Source organism: Zeugodacus cucurbitae, chromosome 6, assembly GCF_028554725.1.
Source record: "Zeugodacus cucurbitae isolate PBARC_wt_2022May chromosome 6, idZeuCucr1.2, whole genome shotgun sequence".
NCBI classification, from domain to species: domain Eukaryota; kingdom Metazoa; phylum Arthropoda; class Insecta; order Diptera; family Tephritidae; genus Zeugodacus; species Zeugodacus cucurbitae.
Window position 1 is genome coordinate 43,560,116 of NC_071671.1, and position 19,245 is coordinate 43,579,360.

Sequence of the window (19,245 nt, forward strand, 5' to 3'; positions counted from 1 at the left end):
TTTTTAAGTTCTCTATCTATTGTAACTAGCAGTGATAAAATATTAGGTGGTCAAATATCTCCCTTCCTTTTTTGCTCTTTATTCAATGCTTTTTCAAAAGTGTTACAGTTATGCGCCATTTCGTTCGATAGTCTGTTTCCATCTAGTAGTCAAGCCCCTCGTAGAAGCCCCTCTCCTTATTTGCGAAGAACTCGGACAGTCACTTTTCACAAGCCTCTTTTGAGTTCAACTTTACACCACCAAGGGCGTTCGCCATGGACAGGAACAGGTGGTAATCACAAGGCGCTATGTCCGGGCTATATGGTGGTTGCGATAAAACCTCCCATCCGAGCACCCGTAGCTTCTGACGAGTCATCTACGTAGTGTGTGGTCTGGCGTTGTCCTGGTGGAACACTACACCCTTCCTGTTGGCCAATTCTGGACGCTTCTGGTCGATCGCCTGCTTCAAGCGGTCTAATTGTTCGGAGTAGATGTTAGAATTAAGCGTCTGGCCATATGGGAGCAGTTCATAGTGGATAATTTCCTTCCAATCCCACCAAACACACAGCAAAACCTTCCTGGCCGTCAATCCCGACATGGCCAGTGTTTGGGACGATTCACCGGTATATTCGGCCTTCGACCACGACCGTTTTCGCTTGATATTGTCATAATTGATCCAATTTTCGTCGCCAGTCATCATCCGCTTCAAAAATGGGTCGAGCTCGTTCCGTTTCAGCAGCTATGGCAGGCGTTGATTCGGCCCAGAAGGTTTTTTTGCGTCAAATCATGCGGCACCCAAACATCAAGCTTTTGCGTTATCCAGCCTTCTACAGAAGGTTTAAAATGGTTTGGTGACTAACTCCCATCTCCTGGGCGATGTCACGAGATGCCACATGTCGGTCTAGCTCGATGTTTTCCATGAAATATTGAAAGATTACTTGCTTACTTTAATTTCTAATTAAGTTATTTACTATTATATTCCGTTTACTTAATTTCAAGTTATTTTATACCATTTTTCATTATAAATTCGTTGTGAGAAATCGAGTGCAACCACCTCATATATTATAAATTACTAATTAATGCCATTGCATAACATATTAAATTTCAGCATTTCTTTACTACTTTTGTAAATTAAATTTTTTATGGTCCTCTTTAAATTATATTTTTCGATAATATTTTCATTCAATGAATTTGTTAATTTTTTCTTGCTGCTTATTTCAACACTCTTGCTTTATTCACTGATTATATTTGCACCTAACTTTTTTTTGCTTCACAATTTTTTGAACCTAATTATCATGTGTAATTCAAGTATTTGCATCATATTTTAGTTTTTAGGCAAAAAGTGAGCCGTGGAGCCCTTTGTTAATATTTATGCGATTTCGCGGTTTACATTGGGTTTATGGCATATCTTGCGGTTTTTTGTTTGCGGTTTGTTTGCATTTAATCTATTTTTAATGAATTTATTAATTTAAATTGATTTCATGTGTTTGCTGTGGGGAATTATTTACTTTTCATTGTTCTTTGCATTCATTATTTTTTTGAAGTATTACACATTTGTATTTGTATACAAACAATTGCTAATCAGCATTATTTATTTTTCTATTATTTATTTTAACATGTTGATTAATAATAGAGGTGTGTGTGGGCTCATGCGTTTTAGTTTTATTATCACGTATTTTTTATTATCACAGTTTTGTAATAATGCAGATATGACCATCAGTGTAAATGTGAAGCTCTTTAATTTAATGTAACAAATCAAATGATTTAATAATGCACTCATGAAGAAGGGCACTTATTTTATAAAATAAAATTTTTCTATTTCCAAGTGAGGGAATATGATTGATAATTTTCAAAACATTATTTGTAGTTTTTCTTGGTATTAGAATTCCAATCAGGTGCAAATTTAGTACAGATTTATCAATCTTGAGCAATTTAATTTTATATTTAATTTCTAGAGAAAGTGTTAGTTTTTTTGATATGAATTATATTTTAATAATCCACTACTGTCTCTAATATCGAATCGAATATAAGAACTGAAGCGACTTGATAGCGGGAATAGATTTTAGATATATCACTATGTAAAATCTTACTCAAACGACCCTTAAGCCAATTGCTTAGATATAGATATAAACACAAATAGAGGATAAACACAAATTTGTCAAGTTTTATTAAACATTTTCACAGTGTTTTTTTAATTTCATATACGAAATGAATGTCTCTTAATTGAGTTACTAGTAAAATCGGTCAGTGCGTATGAGTAACATTTATCAAATGTCACACCCTTCATACAAAAATCCTCCAAAATTTGTTATTTTTTTGTAAATCAATCACATATTATATCTTAATTAGTTATATTTCCATCATGTCATCATATTTAAGCATGAAAAAATTGATAACAATTTATTTCGCAAGTTTCATTAAAATTATTATGATTGATATGCTGCTTGAAAGAAAGCTTGATGAGCAATCTTCGGGCTCTAGGCCACGTGAAGATTTTATTGCTGAGTGTTCTGCTAAATTCTGTAGAGGTCATATATGAATTGAAGGCGTAAAACCCAACAAATATCTAAAGGAAGCATCATGCTGCAGAAGGAAAACACAAAATTATGCATTCATGACTTTTTTGCTCTCGGATTTCAAGAATCTGGAAAAAAATGTTCGATTCCGAGCTTAATAACTGTAGACAATTCCTATTAATGCAGGTTATCATAATTCAAATTTATTTACATTTTTCTTAGTCAATCGTTAATGAAACTTCAGTAATATTTTCTGTCAAATTATTTCATTTAATTACACCTACACCTATTGGGCGTAAGTATTTAAGTTATTTAAGTTAAATAAAATTTAAAATTAAATAGAACATAAACAAAATTATCGGATTTTTTATTACTTGAAATACTGTTATAGATGCCATGACCTAGAAAAATATGCAACTCGTTTCCTACATATACACTTTTAAAAAATAATTTATTCACGCTGTCTGAGCTCTGAACTCTAATCGACTGTCTAAAAGCTACATATTCATTAGCAGTTTTTTCACATTATCTTCTTGTATATATGTGTGTTAAAGCGCATTATGCCTGCGACCAGCGCGTGACAAGATAAACATCACGACAGCGTTTAATTGGAAATTCATGAAAATTAGTTGTTTAACAAGCGAACGGCAAAATGAATATTCCCACTGCGTGTGTTGGACACGGCGCACAGCAATGACAGGGGCCAATAAACTCATCAGCGGTCATTGCGAGCACGTCTGGACTTTCGCATTTAGCAGGCGTTCATTAATTCTTCGGTATTAATGTCTTCCTTTTTCTGTGCACCCGCACGTCATATAAATATGTAATCTAATGAATGTTATGTGCATATGTACACTAGTTAGGATCATTAAATACACCAAAAAAAGTTGTCTATATGAACTTTTTTTGGTGTTTTTGGTAATAATTTATTATTATTTTTCATGGCTTCTGTATTTTGTAGGCGATTAACGGTAGTGCGTATGTTCAGTTCTCATCATATTCGCATAAAAATGTTTATGTTTTTTTTTGTTTTTTCCCTCCATTTTGGTTTGGCTTGCACGTCAATTTCTTATCTATTTGGTCGAAAGTTGCTGCCAACTGCTGATAATTAATTGTCCGCAGGCGTTGTCAACAATAAAGCTGAATGTAATGTCAACATAATCGTGTAATTAAAATGTCATGTGGAATTACATTTCACCAAGTCAAAGAGATCGAAAAAAACTGTTTGGCTGTACATATAGTTGTCAAACAGATATTAATATAAAAAGAGACGTTACAGTATACATTTTTTACCTTTGCAGATAAATTAGCCATTTAAACTGATGGAGCAAATGCCATACCGACCGATCGATAAACTGAAGTATCGACCTCAGTGGTTATTATATTATTATTCAATCGATGTTTATCCTAAAAGGTATCTGAATCAATAAAAGATGAGAACTTTCTACCTGTTTCATCATGTGTGTGTTACCATGAAGACGAGACGAGATCCGGATGTCTGTTTGTTCGCACGGCTGTCCGTCGTCCAAAGTTAGCGATAACTAGCGTAAAACTGGAGATTTCTTGATCGTACACGTATTCCTGGCACTATGGGAGATTTAATATTACAAAGGGGCGAAATCGGTTGCCACTACAAAAAGCTTTGGTGTGCTGGCAACAGTTGCTTATTTGAGAAAACTCAGAAATTTTAAAATTCAGCTTAACCAACCTTTCATACAAATTACAATAGTACCCACTCTTCCGAATATCTATGAAAATTCGAAGAAAAACTGAAAAATATGGCTTACTTTTTCATTTCTTGTATCTATCGATGACGTGTGTAATTCTGAGTGAAGCTTTAACAAAACTATCTGCGAAGTTTTTGGTAGAAAGTCGTATACAGTGGAACCTCTACAACTCAAAATTCCCTAACTTGAAATTCTACATAACTCGAACTATTAAATTGTCAATAGAAGTCAAATTATATACAACAGCAAACTGCAACGAAAAAAAAAAATAAAAAAAATAAATGAAAATAAAATCTTGTAATATTTAATATTTAGTGTAATTATTTTATTAATTATTAATTTATCACGTACTTTTAAAAAGTTTTGCTAATTTAACTTATAACCTATCACATAAAAACATCTTAAAAATATTCATAGTTCTTCGTCCGTTACACAGCTGTTTAAACCGTAGTTATCCGGGTCTTCTACTACAAAGATCACAGTCGCATCTGGATCATCGACTTCCTAATGTTCAAGATCAAACTTTATTTCTGGTTCTGGTTTCAGTTTCATTTCCGATTGAGTTTCTTCGTCCTCTAAGAACAAACGCCTCCGTGGTATACGCTTTCCATCTCGTCGTTCGGTGCCATCAGGATGTATCATCATATGTGGCACCATTTCGCTCCATTCTATGTGGATATTTTCTATTTTAGTCGGTGTGCTGCTAACGAATATTGAATCGTGCACGTCGCAGGTGAAAAAGCCATCCAACTTCAAATTTACTGAATAGTAAACAGTTGTTGTTTTAGAAGCGCTTGAAAATTGGGCTTGCATTTTAATTTTTTGTCTTCTTGCCTTGGTCCTGCTCACTCTGTTATCAAACTGGAATTGTACTCAAGCATAATTTCTCACGCCTTTTATAGTCACAGACTTTCATTTAACTTTGTGGGTCTCTTTTTGAATAGCTTGCCGCAGGTAAGCATTTTTTAAATCACTCACTTATAATTGGGTGGCACGAGCCACCCATCATCATCGTCATCAAAAGGGCGGTGTCTCATCCGAGGCTCTGTGTTTGTTTTCATTGGGGAGATTTTTTTATGTGGTGGGTCCCAAGCCCTACGCACAACCGCAGAAGCGGGCTTCGCCTTCCCACTTTAGCTCGCCTCCAAACGGATGTCTGTTAGCTACCCAGGGGATACTTGGTCTAAAACCGGAAGTCGTGAGCTGCTTGAGTCATATGCAAAAGAATCGTTTCTGGCCACTCCCAAGTGAATGGCAATCAGAAACTTTCCTCACTTGCGTGAACTTCTACATATGACCCCATCCCTCAATCTATTGATGGAAAAAATAATACGAGCCGCAGAGCTAAACAGAGAAGGTACAATCTTCTATAAGAGTGTACAGCTACTGGCGTATGCCGATTATATTGATATCATCGAAAGTAACAACCGCGCCGTTTGTTCTGCTTTTTCCAGACTAGATAAAGAAGAGAAGCGTATGGGTCTGGTGGTGATTGAGGACAAGACGAAATATCTCCTGTCATCAAACAAACAGTCAGCACACTCGCGTCTTGTCTCCCACGTCACTGTTGACAGTCATAACTTTGAAGTTGTAGATAATTTCGTTTATCTGGGAACCAGCATTAACATCACCAACAATGTCAGCCTTGAAATGCAACGCAGAATCACTCTTGCCAACAGGTGCTACTTTGGACTCAGTAGGCAATTGAAAAGTAAAGTCCTCTCTCGACGAACCAAAATCAAACTCTATAAGTCGCTCATTATTCCCGTCCTGATGTATGGCGCTGAAGCGTGGACGATGACAACATCCGGTGAGACGACTCTTGGGGTTTTCGAGAGAAAGGTTTTGCGTAAGATTTATAGTCCTCTAAACATTGGCAACGGCGAATACCGCAGACGATGGAACGATGAGCTGTACGATTTATACGACGACATTGACATAGTTCAGCGAATAAAAAGACAGCGGCTACGCTGGCTAGGTCATGTTGTACGGATGGAAGAAAACACTCCAGCTCTGAAAGTATTCGATGCAGTACCCGCTGGAGGAAGCCGCAAAAGAGGACGACCTCCACTCCGGTGGAAAGACCAAGTGCAAAGTGACCTGGCTTCACTTGGTGTTTCCAGTTGGCGCCAAAAAGCAAAAAGGAGGAATGAGTGGCGCGCTCTGGTGGATTCGGCTATAATCGCTTAAAGCGGTTCCTACGCCAAATATATATATAATAGATTGAAGAAGTCGCACGATAGTGAATCACCCTGTCTAAAGCCTCGTTTGGTATCGAACGGCTCGAAAAGGTCCTTCCCGATCCTGACGGAGCTTTTGTCGATGCTCAACGTCAGCTTACATAGACGTTTTGCCGGGATACCAAATTCAGATATCGCGGCATAAAGGCAGCTCCTTTTCGTGTTATCGAAGGCAGCTTTAAACTCGATGAAAAGATGGTGAGTATCGATTCTGATAAGGTCCAATCAGTTTGTCGACGGTGGGCGTTAGTCTTTCACACAGTACGCTTAATAGAACCTTATAGGCGATACTTAGGAGGCTTATCCCACGGTAATTGGCGCAGATTGTGGGGTCTCCCTTTTTATGGATTGGACAGAGCACACTGTGATTCCAATCGTCGGGCATGCTTTCTACCGACCATATTCTGCAAAAAAGCTGATGTTTGCATAAGGTATCAGTTCTTCGCCGCCGTATTTGAATAGCTCTGCCGGTAATCTATCGGCCCCGCCGCTTTGTTGTTCTTCAAGCGAGTAATTGCTATTCGAATTTTTTCATGGTCGGGTAATGGAATATCTATTCCATCGCCATCGATTGGGGAATCGGACTCGCCATCTTCTGGTGGTGTACTTTTAATAATCAAAGCACATACTCACCTCAAGCAGAATCGAAAAAAGGTTCAAACTTCAGAACAAGTAAAGAATTTATATTTCGAAATAGTTCAAACACAATTTTTAATGATTTGAATGTCTGTTTATTCTCATACTGAATTGTGTACATTAAATGCGCTTATCTACAAATAGTTATGTATGTATTTTCTGCTTCTTTTTTTATTTCAATATAGTTACAATGCGGCAGAAGTACAGTGGGTAATGTACATACAAAACCAAATAGATATAAAATAAAGAACTATTAAAATTTTTAGCAATAAAATATTCTTTGTGCGAACAAAAAAGAAATATTATGAGAAATAGAAATATACTGATAAGAAATATTGTTGAAAGTATATATAATTGTAAAAATATTAACGCGGAAGTTTGTGTTGATAGTGAGTGATCTTTGCTCTCAGGGATTCAAGGTGAGCGATAATGAAGATATCTTTTTTATATCCTATATTCAGTAATCTTTCTTCGCTTTGTATAGTGGAAAAAATATAGTTGTAGAATAGGAGTGTTACAGAATTTCTAAAAAGATTATCAGAACCCTTATGAGAGATCTTACTCTTAAGTGGAGAACACTAGTATTGTAGTTATCTTAATAATGGATATCAGAAGAATATATGGAAGCATGTTGATTAATATTATTTTGAATAGAAGAATCGCATCGGTTTTAATGATAACTTTTTTCTTTACTGAATAGCATTTTGTTTCTACAATTGTCACTGATTTTTTAGTGGTACCTTCATGACTTCAGATGACAGATATAAAGGAAAAACCATAAGTAATTACCTTAACCTTGAGTGTATGGAAAATGCTTCTAAGTGTTCATATATGTTCATATTTATATGGAGGAAAAATACATAACAAAAATAGCTTCTCGATACTATTTCACTGATTTATAAAGTAAATATTTTGTGTTTGGGTTACAAAAAAGTGTAATGAAGATTTCTCTCTTCTTTCAGAAAATCATAGTTAATATAAAAGCAGTAAAATTTATCCAAATAAAATGGTGCCCACTGTATTAACGCTTGCATTTCTAATTACAATATTTTGACTGCGCGTCGGCAGTTTCGGTGAACATTTGTAATGTTTTTTCTTTTTGTTTGCTTAATTTTCATGGAATTTTAATAAGGTTTCTACATTTAATAGAATTTATAATAATTATTTTTGTTTTCTTTCCTTATTATCAATACTTTTGTTACGCTCTTGCTTCTTTTCGCAAATTCTTTATAATTCATTTATTCTCATATTCTCTTAGCTTGTTTTCCACTTTTGAAGCTTATTTCTGATATTTTTAAACTATTCATTATTTATTTAGTTTATTTTATTTTATTTATTTATTTACTACATATACTTTTATCTAGAGTTTCACTACGTCTTTTATTTGCTTATTATATATTTAAATTCTTTAACATCTAAATTTAATAAATGTCTCCTCACCTCAGTTCGCTCTAAATCAACTGACCGGCCGCCCGCTCTCTATGTTGCAATTCATTTCATATACATATGTATTTCCGTATTTTTAAACGTTCACTTAGTTCTTTAATTGATTTCAACAGATAAGCGTGAATGTGTAACAAAACCCTAATTTAATTAATTACAATTAATGGCAATTATTAATTTATGTGTGTTGTTGTTTATTTATTTTAATTTTTTTTTTGTTTCCTTTCTCCTTCCATGAAAATTTACAAAGTTTCGCGCAGCAAACTGAGCAGGTCAAATGCTTTTTACATACAAAAAATATTACAACTAAATTTATATGAAATTTAAATTACAAAATTAATACTAAATTTAACCGTAATTACACATACATACATATATACCATTAATCAATTTAATTTACACATATGGTTACACATATGAATTCTTTTCTGTGTTTGTTGTAATCTGTAATCTAATAACAGAATTTGTTTCACAAATAGTAATTTACAGTTATTTTAATTTAAAGTGTTTTTTTTCTTATTGTGTCAATATTCTAACGCTATTTACAGTTTTTTACTTGCAGAAACTTAATGCTTGTTTTGGTTTTAGTTTTTTGTTTTGTATTTATTTAATTTATGTTTTTTTGGTTTTTTTTTGACTGGAACACTAATAAATAATACATATTTACTCGTAAATTGTGCTAAAATTTAGTTTTTACTGCTAAGTATTTTTAGTTAGTTTTTCCATATTTTTCTGTATTTTTTGTTTTTAAGTTTAAATTGAAAATATCTTAAATAGGATTATTTATAATTTATTCGTTATGTTTAATTTAAGTCTTAGGTTAAAAAAATGCGCCTGAAATGGAGAGAAAAATAATCAAGGTTAGTAATATTAGATTTAATTATAAAATATATTTAATTTACTGTTTATATGAATTCAAAATAATTTCTTTACATTTATTATGATAATATTTAAATTCAATTAAACTTTTTGCAAGATTATTTAATATATATTGTTTTATATTTCGCTGTTCAATTTGCATTAAATTTATTAAATATTGCATGTGTCCCATTTACCTAATTTGCCTACAATCAAGTGGAATGAAAGCAATTTGTCATGTTCTAATTAATTTTGCTTATCAACCTTTGATCTTTCACTGAATTGTTATGGAGATATGTCACAAAATATATAAAACCTTTCATTGAGTTTGGAGCCTATATGACTTTAACAGATTCTTCTTTGAATAACTTTGTTTCACATGATATGTAGATAGTGAAAGCTCGTTTGACATAATAGACAGTAGTCAGTTGTCTCCAATTTTAACTGGACATCCATTGTTTTGTTTGTCAAAACCAATAATATATTTCAGTGATCAATTTCTGTTTATTTAGAAATACTCTTTTTCTTATTCAAAACATTTTTTTAAATTTCGTAGATAACTTGAGGAGTAGGCAGTAAATTAATGTGGTGAACAGATATTTTTAGTATGCTGAAGGATAATTCAATTTCTTCAGAAACTTGAAGAAAAGAATTACAAAGGCATTTTGATTTTCGTCTATATGTAGTCGAGTCTGCCACTGAACCCTTTTCCAAGAAATATTTATGTTATGAAAGGGTAAATAATAATATTGGGTAGACAAATATTTATACTCTCGCAACAAATGTTGCTAAAGAGAGTATTATAGTTTTGTTCACATAACGGTTGTTTGTAACACCCAAAACTAAACGAGTTAGATATAGGGTTATATATACCAAAGTGATCAGGGTGAAGAGTGGAGTTCAAATCCGAATGTCTGTCTGTCCGTCCCTCCGTCCTTCTGTGCAAGCTGTAAGTTGAGTAAAAATTACGATGTCTTAATGAAACTTGGCACACTTATTTCTTGGCACCATAGGAAGGTTGCTTTCGAAAATGAGCAAAATCGGACCACTGCCACGCCCATAAAATGGCGAAAACCGAAAACACATAAAGTGAAATAACTAAGCCAAAAATAAAGCTATGGAAATAAAATTTGGTATGAAGGATCGCACTATGAAGGGGCATATTTCGATGTACTTTTTTTTGGGGAGGTGGGCGTGGCACCGCCTCCAAATAGGTTTTTTGTACATATCTCGGAAACCAATAGAACTATATAAACCAAACTTTCCAAACGTTTTTTTTAGCGGCTTCTTAATACAGTCCAAAAATGAAAGAAATCGGATAATAACCACGCCCACCTCCCATACAAAGGTTGAGAATTACTAAAAGTGGGTTAACTCACTAACGAAAAACGTCCGAAGCACTAAATTTCACATAAGAAATGACAGATGGAAGCTGCACTCAGATTTTTTTACAAAATGGAAAATGGGCGTGGCGTCGCCCACTTATGGGTCAAAAACCATATCTCAGGAACTACTCGACCGATTTCAATGAAACTTGGTTTGTAATAGTTTCCTCACATCCCAATTATATGTTGTGAAAATAGGCCAAATCGCTTCACAACCACGCCTACTTCCTATATACCAGAACTTTGAAGACGATCTGAATAGGTTACTTTACAATATATAAAGTAAGCCCTAGTGAAGATATCGGTGCAAAACTATGCACAAATACCATGTTTATAGTGTGGTAGCCCCATTATAAAAATCGCCGAAATCGGACCATAGGTTTTTAACGACCCATATATCGTACACGAGGACCTCGGCGCTTCTAACCTAATATTATGGTTTCCAACTTTCAATGGACTTTATACAATATATATGACGAATATGTGGGTCAAATTGTATATTATATAATATAAATAAAGTTAAATAAATAAATTTCGAGAGTTTAAAATGTTCGGTTACACCCGAACTTAGCCCTTCCTTACTTGTTTTTTTTTATTATTTTAGCACTGAGGGAGGGATATATATATAATACCATCTGTATTCATATTCACTCATTTGAACAGCGTTTTTGTAAAACATTAGAATAGTTTTGTTTGTTTGCCCTATAGAAGACATAATATCGAAGACAGCATTTTTAACATATTTTACTATCAAAAGGCTAAAAATGCAGAAAAATGTAATGTGAACGGTTAAGATGTCTTGACGCCAATGATAAAATTGATTTGGAAAATTACGTTCCGATATCTAGGATGTCTAACGTACTGGAAAGCTTCTTGTATAACGGTAAAGTTTAAATTTGTTTGCCTCCACCGTTCACAACAACATGAAACATCTCGGATTCATTTCGAAACTTGACATATGGGTATCTCATGTTCTTATAGAACAAAATTTGCTTTGTCGCATTAAAGAAGCGATTCATTTTTGAATATATTGAGTGATGCACTCAAACAGAAAAGGCCAGAATTGATAAATAGAAAAGGTGTAGTGTTCAACCAGGATAATGATAACCTCCCACAAGGTTGATGAATCGCCAAAAACTTTTTAACCTTGAATGGGAGGGCGCCTTCGGACTATTACTTGCTCCGGTACCTGCAATTGTATTTGGATGGTCAAGAACCACATGGACCCGTTTTTTGCCTTCTCCAATGTTTTATTAGCGTGGTATCAATTTCTTGCCCGGAAGATGGCAAAAGGTATTGGATTAAAACGGAGAATAAATAATTTCATAAATGTGAGTGAACGACCCAATGTAACCAAACCAGTCATTAAATTCTAAATTCTATAAAAAATTTCGAATTATTTAAACCAAAGTAATTTCATTAATTTGAATTTTATTTATATTTAAAGGACACCCTTTACTCGCCAATTTCAGAGTAAAGTAGCACGACTTCATTAATTAAACATTAATAATGTACGACTAAGAAACATTCTAAACCAAATTTAAAGGAACTGTTTAATATATTTAACCGTCTTACTATTTAAATAAATATACGCTGTCAGCACTCACCTTATACCCAGCGTATTCACCAGCACACAAGGGGCCAGAAGATATTTGAATATCGCTGCAATCCGATCGGCCGAGGAAGTTTTTCGTGATATAGCCGCCATATTATCGCCTGCAAAGAGTCGAGTGAAAAAATGACAAACTTGCATAAGCCAAAGAAACACAAAACATGAAAATCATAACAAATAATGCACTAAATTTAAATGCAAATTATGGCAACAAATTCGAGTGCAAATCTGCGCAAAATGACTTAATGCAAATACTTTTTTCCTTATTTGCCTGCATTTTGGCAACAATCAAAATGGCAACTACGACGAGCATATTGCCACCGGAGTGGATTTGCGTAAAATCCCATTTAAATGCAAAGTTGCAACTATGAAAAAGCGTAAAAATATTAAAACTGGGTAAATGGCAAAAATTCTAACGCAAATTGGATGAGTGCGAAATGCCGGAAACAGCTGGTGCTAATATTAACAAATTCTAGTTGCTCATTGCTGAATTATAATCGACTTTTAATGGCTGGCGCACTGATTTTTAAAGGAGCTTAAAACCTAAATTCTAGATTTCAAAATTTTTAAATTTGGTTCATTCTTTAATTTCTATATGCTGCTGTTGCCGTAAAATTCTTATTTGCTTCATTCTATATTATCCAACGCAACAAATAATTCTTTAATCACTACCTCTCACTCACCTTTTGACACGAAAACGTAAATGCTCGCTGGCTCCGTGTTGCTGGCCGAGCAGGTGTAATTTCCAGAATCGGTGATTTGTGGCTCTCTGATGATGAGGCGACTTTGTGTACGTGGTCCAGGTGTGGTCTCGATTGAAATGTCACGCCTCGTGTCATAGTAGTTAATAAGGCGATCGTTTTTCTGCCAATATACATACTGTGGTGGAGTTGGACTCTGGAAATGAAACAATTTGAAATTATAAAAAAATTAAAATAAAATATTTTTTACTCAGTTAGAATGTTTTAAAGTTTTGGGTTGTAAAAAAATATTTTATGTAAGAAAAGTTAGTACAAGAATATCCGGTAAATACACATTTGAGTTAAGTATGATGTAGTAATTTGTGCCAATCTTATACCAGACCTAGTATCTCTATGGAGATAAACACTATTCTACATGTATAGAGGGAAATGAAAAGACGTGCAACGATGGGGCTAACTCAGTTCCCTTAAGGATCCCAATACCCTATACCAATACTATATCAGCTTCTTCAAGTGTGGCTTAAAACAATATTTCTGAGAGGAACAGCTCAGTCCTTTGAACATTGAATATACCATAAAATTACTTTGAGATAGTGTTGATTGTGGTTAGACTAAAAGATTTCTCCTTTTAGAAATTTACTTGTAAGTTGTCATGGAAAGAAATTACTGTCGCAAAAGAAAACACTGGTTTCAACGAGCCTAGTATAGAATATATATTACTTAAGAAATAGTTAATGTGAGGTGTTTAACATAGGCAGTGTAAAACTGAGGAAACAGTTCTACATTAGTTGATCATGTTATGGACTGACTATACAGTAATAATACGAGTATAGTTTAAACAAGGGTAGTTTGAACAAGGGACAAACATAATCGGTTGAGTGTTTCCTGTTTGCATTTTGGATCATACAAGCTTCTAGAAACTCATTCGTCTGTTGACATTTCCCGGAAAGGTTTTTAGAGAGGGATGAAGACGATCATTTTTGATATATTTGTCATGTTCTTAAGACGGTTGAAGCTTTTGAAACCTTTTCGACGTTAATGACGATATCAAGTGTAACAAAAGATTGTTTAATCTGTCAATTTACGTTAACGGAAAATACCCAAGTTTGCATACTATAACTTTGGGGTGTGATTCTCATACTTAGATCTTACAGATCACTTTCTAAATATATTTAAGTACGGTACAAAGATAATTAGAACTTAGAGTAGTACACATAATATCAATCAAATTCTAATACACTAACAGCCGGTTCCACGAAATTATTTAATTGAAAATTAAGTTCCATTTAATTTTAATTTTGATTTTTATTTAACTTTGCACTTGAGTTTCCTGCGTTTCACCATTATTGACATTTGACATCCAAAAAGTTAAAATGCAGGGATGTTAGTAAGAATAACAGCTGATTTATGTAAACAAATAAATTGTATTTCTTTGTGAAAATGGTAAACAAATGGGAATTCAGCTGATAGAAAAGCGTAACCATGGTTACATATGGCAGTATTTAAATAATATTTAAATGGCAAAGCGTGACCATTTAAATAAAAATTAAGTCAAATGGTGAAACTGAAATTAATTATTATACTCTCGCAACAAAGTTGCTAGAGAGTATTATAGTTTTGTTCACATAACGGTTGTTTGTAACACCCAAAACTAAACGAGTTAGATATAGGGTTATATATACCAAAGTGATCAGGGTGAAGAGTGGAGTTCAAATCCGAATGTCTGTCTGTGCAAGCTGTAACTTGAGTAAAAATTAAGATATCTTAATGATACTTGGCACACTTATTTCTCGGCACCATGGGAAGGTTGGTTTCGAAAATGCCCACAAAATGGCGAAAACCTTCTTAATATAGTCCAAAAATGAAAGAAATCGGACAATAACCACGCCCACCTCCCATACAAATGTTAGGTTGAAAATTACTAAAAGTGGGTTAACTTAACAACGAAAAACGTCATTAAATTTCACATAAGAAATGGCAGAGGGAACATGCACTCAGATTTTTTTACAAAATGGAAAATGGGCGTGGCGTCGCCCACTTACGGGTCAAAAACCATATCTCAGGAACTACTCGGCCGATTTCAATGAAACTTGGTTTGTAATAGTTTCCTTAAATCCCAATGATATTTTGTGAAAATAGGCCAAATCGCTTCACAACCACGCCTACTTCAAATATACCAGAACTTTGAAGATGATCTGAATCGTTTACTTTACAATATATAAAGTAAGTACTAGTGAAGATATCGGTGCAGAACTTTGCACAAATTCCATGTTAATAGTATGGCAGCCCCATTCTAGAAATCGCCGAAATCGGACCATAGGTTTTTAAGGCCCCATATATCGACCTCGGTGCTTCTAACCTAATATTATGGTTTCCAACTTTCAATGGACTTAATACAATATATATGACGAATATGTGGGTCAAATTGTGTATTTTATAATACTAATAAAGTTAAATACATAAATTGCCAGAGTATAAAATGTTCGGTTACACCCGAACTTAGCCCTTCCTTACTTGTTTTTCACTTAAATTCGTTTCGTGAAACCGGCTGTAAATGGATATGAGGGCAAGATAGTTGACTGGGTAAGGATTCACTGCGACTATTTTTATATAAAATTGTCGTATATCAGGAATATGTAAAGAAAACTGATCAGATTTAGAATGTTAAATGTTAAACGGAAATTGTTATTTATGGTACATTGAATACTTTTTTATGTTAAAGTATGTTATTGTAAATAAAGTGTAGCACCAAATATTTAAGATGCTTTGGTCAATTCAGCGTACATACTAATCTCTTATTGATTGGAAAATGTATCGGATTCATTATATAGAATGCCTTAAAATATTAAATCAGTCTTATAGACTGCTGCTCATAGGTCTCGACAATTGTAAATAGAAAAACCATACTAAATTTCAGTGGATTTTGTGTGAATGTATATGCAAGGCATAAGTGGCATAGGAAAGCCATCGAATAACGCTATTAACGCTATATGTGCAATGTGTCTATATGTGCACATAGAATATACGAACTGAAGTTACTATAGAAATTTCGAAATTGAAAAATTGTATTTGACATGAAAGTGCGCACACAGCAAAACAAACCGAACTCCACACAATAACGCAGAGTCAAACTTGTAAAAACTTAAATTTTTTCCTCATACCACTTCCAGTGGGCAACAACGCGCTGCCCTGGACACTACCGCCCGTTACAATTGAAACTGAAAAGGGTGTTGCATGCTTTTTTGTTGCTCGGTCGCAATTCGCATTTGGAGTTAAGCGAGTTACAGCGCTTTTGCTGACTAGCTTTGTGGCTAGCAGGACATTCGCCTAGTTGCTCTCTCCCTTGCACCCTTGCAACACCAACTACTCCACTTGCCACCTCGCCACCGGCACCATGTGTGACTTAGAGTATTCACTTTGTATTCGCATTGTGGCGGTTCGGTTGCTGCGTTGCGTTTGCGTGCGCTGCATTGCAAACAAGCAGACAACCAGCCAGGCAGCGAGCATATCAGTCATTCCATTTATACATATGAGCACATACATACATATATACAGCTGTATATATATGTATGTATGTATGTATAATATGGCGGGTTGCATGCCTCAGCAATTCTTGCCATTCTGGCAAGCGGCATGTTCCACGCTTACATACCGTCAAACACAGGTGAATGTGCGTTTGCGAGCATGCGGTTGCATGGGTGTGGCAGGTTGCACAAATTCAATTACCACACAGTAAAAAGGAAACACAATGTTGTATGCTCACGAAGCGCACCCACAAAAAATGGCACAAACAATCGCACATTTATATGCAAACCGTTATACTATGTGTACTCGTGTGTGCGCTCATACATGCGTGAGCGTACGTGTCCAGCACTGCTGATGCATTGCGAATTTTCATGTTTGCACGGCGCACTCCCCCCTGCGTCTGCTCTGCCACTTCACCCATTGAACTGCAGTTTTTTCCTCAGATTCTCTTTTCATTATTTTGTTGTTTTTGTTTTTTTTTCGATTTTGATGTTTTTCTCCATTTTCATCTTTTGAGCCGCGTTGGCGTTTTATCTCTGTTTTTGTAGACAGTTATTTGGCCAGCTATTCTCCCACATCATAGAAGCATGAAATAATATGTACACACACACACACACACATTACTACAAAAAAGACCTTTATATGTTCTCGCTTTTATTTGCTGACTGCTATTGAAAAGCGTGGTCTTATGTAATAAAAGATCATGCGGTTTTATCTCACATTTAGTGCATTTTATTAATCTTCTGGAAAAATAAGCTGCCAATTTTTCATTCGATGGCATCCCGCTGGATTTCGATTTTTGATGAGTGTAAGCTTTTAAGATAGCTTAATTGAAATTTGAAAGGCACATTCATTGGCGTGAATAGACGAACTCGTACAATTAGCTTGTTACATCAACAGAGTTTTGCAGCAATTTTCAGGTGAGAGTTGGTTCACCTCAGAAATATGTTATGTAGACTATTTTCGTGAAAAAAAAAAAACAAAAACAAAGTTCTTATAACTTTACAACAACTTATATTTACATTTGATTATTGAATAAAGATAGGAGTTGATGAAAGGCAGTTAGATATACTTATTAAGATAATACCTTAATTTTAAAGTCCATACATAATGAAAAAACCAACATGTATTTAAATTCTATGCCCATGCGATTGAAAATATAAATGTAGATTTACAAAATATGGAATAGTATTTAAAACAATTCTTTCCGAATATTTGTCTTTCTTACTGTTCGTCTGGTATAAGATACACACAGGATCCTTGCGATTCCAACCCAAGAAAATTAACAGAGCAATCAAGATAATGCTCTCTGGAAAGAGATCGCCAAGACTGACACTTATTTAAAGCCAAAAACCATTAGTAATAAAATGCCAGTGTGACAAATTGGAAGATTGCTTCAACCGGTAGTGCTCGATTACATTAATAAAATCGAATATGCTCGTACTTTTCTTTAAAGCCTTACGAACTTTTCAATCTGTCTGTGAAGCAATGACTTGGTTCTGTTGCTATTTGAATCGACCAATATAAATATGTAAGGAGGGGCTAAGTTCGGTTGTGACCGAACATTTTATACTCTCGCAATTTATTTATTTAACTTTATTTATATTATATAATACACAATTTGACCCATTTGATTCGTCATATATCTATACAAATAATATAAAGAGGAAATGTTTGTTTTTTTGTTTGTTTGTGTCGAATAGGCTCCGAAACTACTGAACAGATTTGAAAAATTCTTTCACCGTTGGAAAGCTATACTATCCCTGAGTGATATAGGCTATATTTAGTTTAAAAAAAAATAGGGTTCCTTACAAAAACTCCGATAATGTAAAAAAAATTCCAAAAAACTTTCTTTAATCGCGAATGCTGCGAAAACGATTGAAGATATAAGTAAAAGTGATGTACTACAATTTTGTAGAACTTATCATTATCTACAAAAAACGTCGCGACATCATACCTCTAACTATTATAGTTTTGTCACAATAAGCGATTTTATATAAAAAAATTAATTAAAATACCACTACTTGAAAAGGCTCTTTATTTATACCTTAGTATTAATCCTTATCGTAATAAATGATTTATTATTTAAGATCGCTTCAAAACCTTTATATAACTTTTTGAATTATTAGATTCTGACATACCATGCAAAAGATATCACGAGTTAAAAATTTTGAAATTTTTGAATGGTCCTGTGCGGAATTAAAAATAATTGTCGCATGATAATAATATGATATGAAAATGAATTGTTGTTCGTTTGTGCCGCAAAAAAACGAGAACGGCCAAACCGATCTGGCTAATTTTAGCCTTGAAATATTCGTGGACGGCCAGAAAAAGATTAGAAAGTGAGTAAATATGAAAAAATTTCGAGGAAGATAATAATAAGAGAATTTTATTCGAGTTGAAAAGTAAAATATAAAAGAGAAAACAAAAAATTATAATTTGAAGGTTGTCATTGTTGCTTTGTTAAAATATTTTTGTTATTGTTCAATTGTATAAGGTTGTGTCGATAGCCCAAAACAATTTGTAACAAATAAGGAAGGGCTAAGTTCGGGTCCAACCGAACATGTTATACTCTCACAATTTATTGATGTAATTTCATTAAGATAACACACAATTTTACCTA

At 34.1% G+C, this 19,245-nt stretch overlaps 1 protein-coding gene across 4 annotated transcripts in view; it reads right to left on the reverse strand.

Annotated features, from left to right (window-relative positions):
- Positions 1-7,170: 7,170 nt before the first annotated feature.
- The window catches only part of LOC105219032 (zwei Ig domain protein zig-8), a 243,943-nt gene continuing 231,868 nt past the window's right edge, over positions 7,171-19,245 (reverse strand). For all 4 annotated transcript variants that reach the window (XM_054233435.1, XM_054233434.1, XM_054233432.1 and 1 more), the window contains 3 exons: positions 13,080-13,293; positions 12,392-12,500; positions 7,171-9,375 (listed from right to left, as the gene is read on the reverse strand). In XM_054233435.1, the coding sequence (XP_054089410.1) occupies positions 9,357-9,375; positions 12,392-12,500; positions 13,080-13,293 (342 nt within the window). In that variant the 3' untranslated portion in view covers positions 7,171-9,356. The remainder of the gene's footprint in view (positions 9,376-12,391; positions 12,501-13,079; positions 13,294-19,245) is intronic.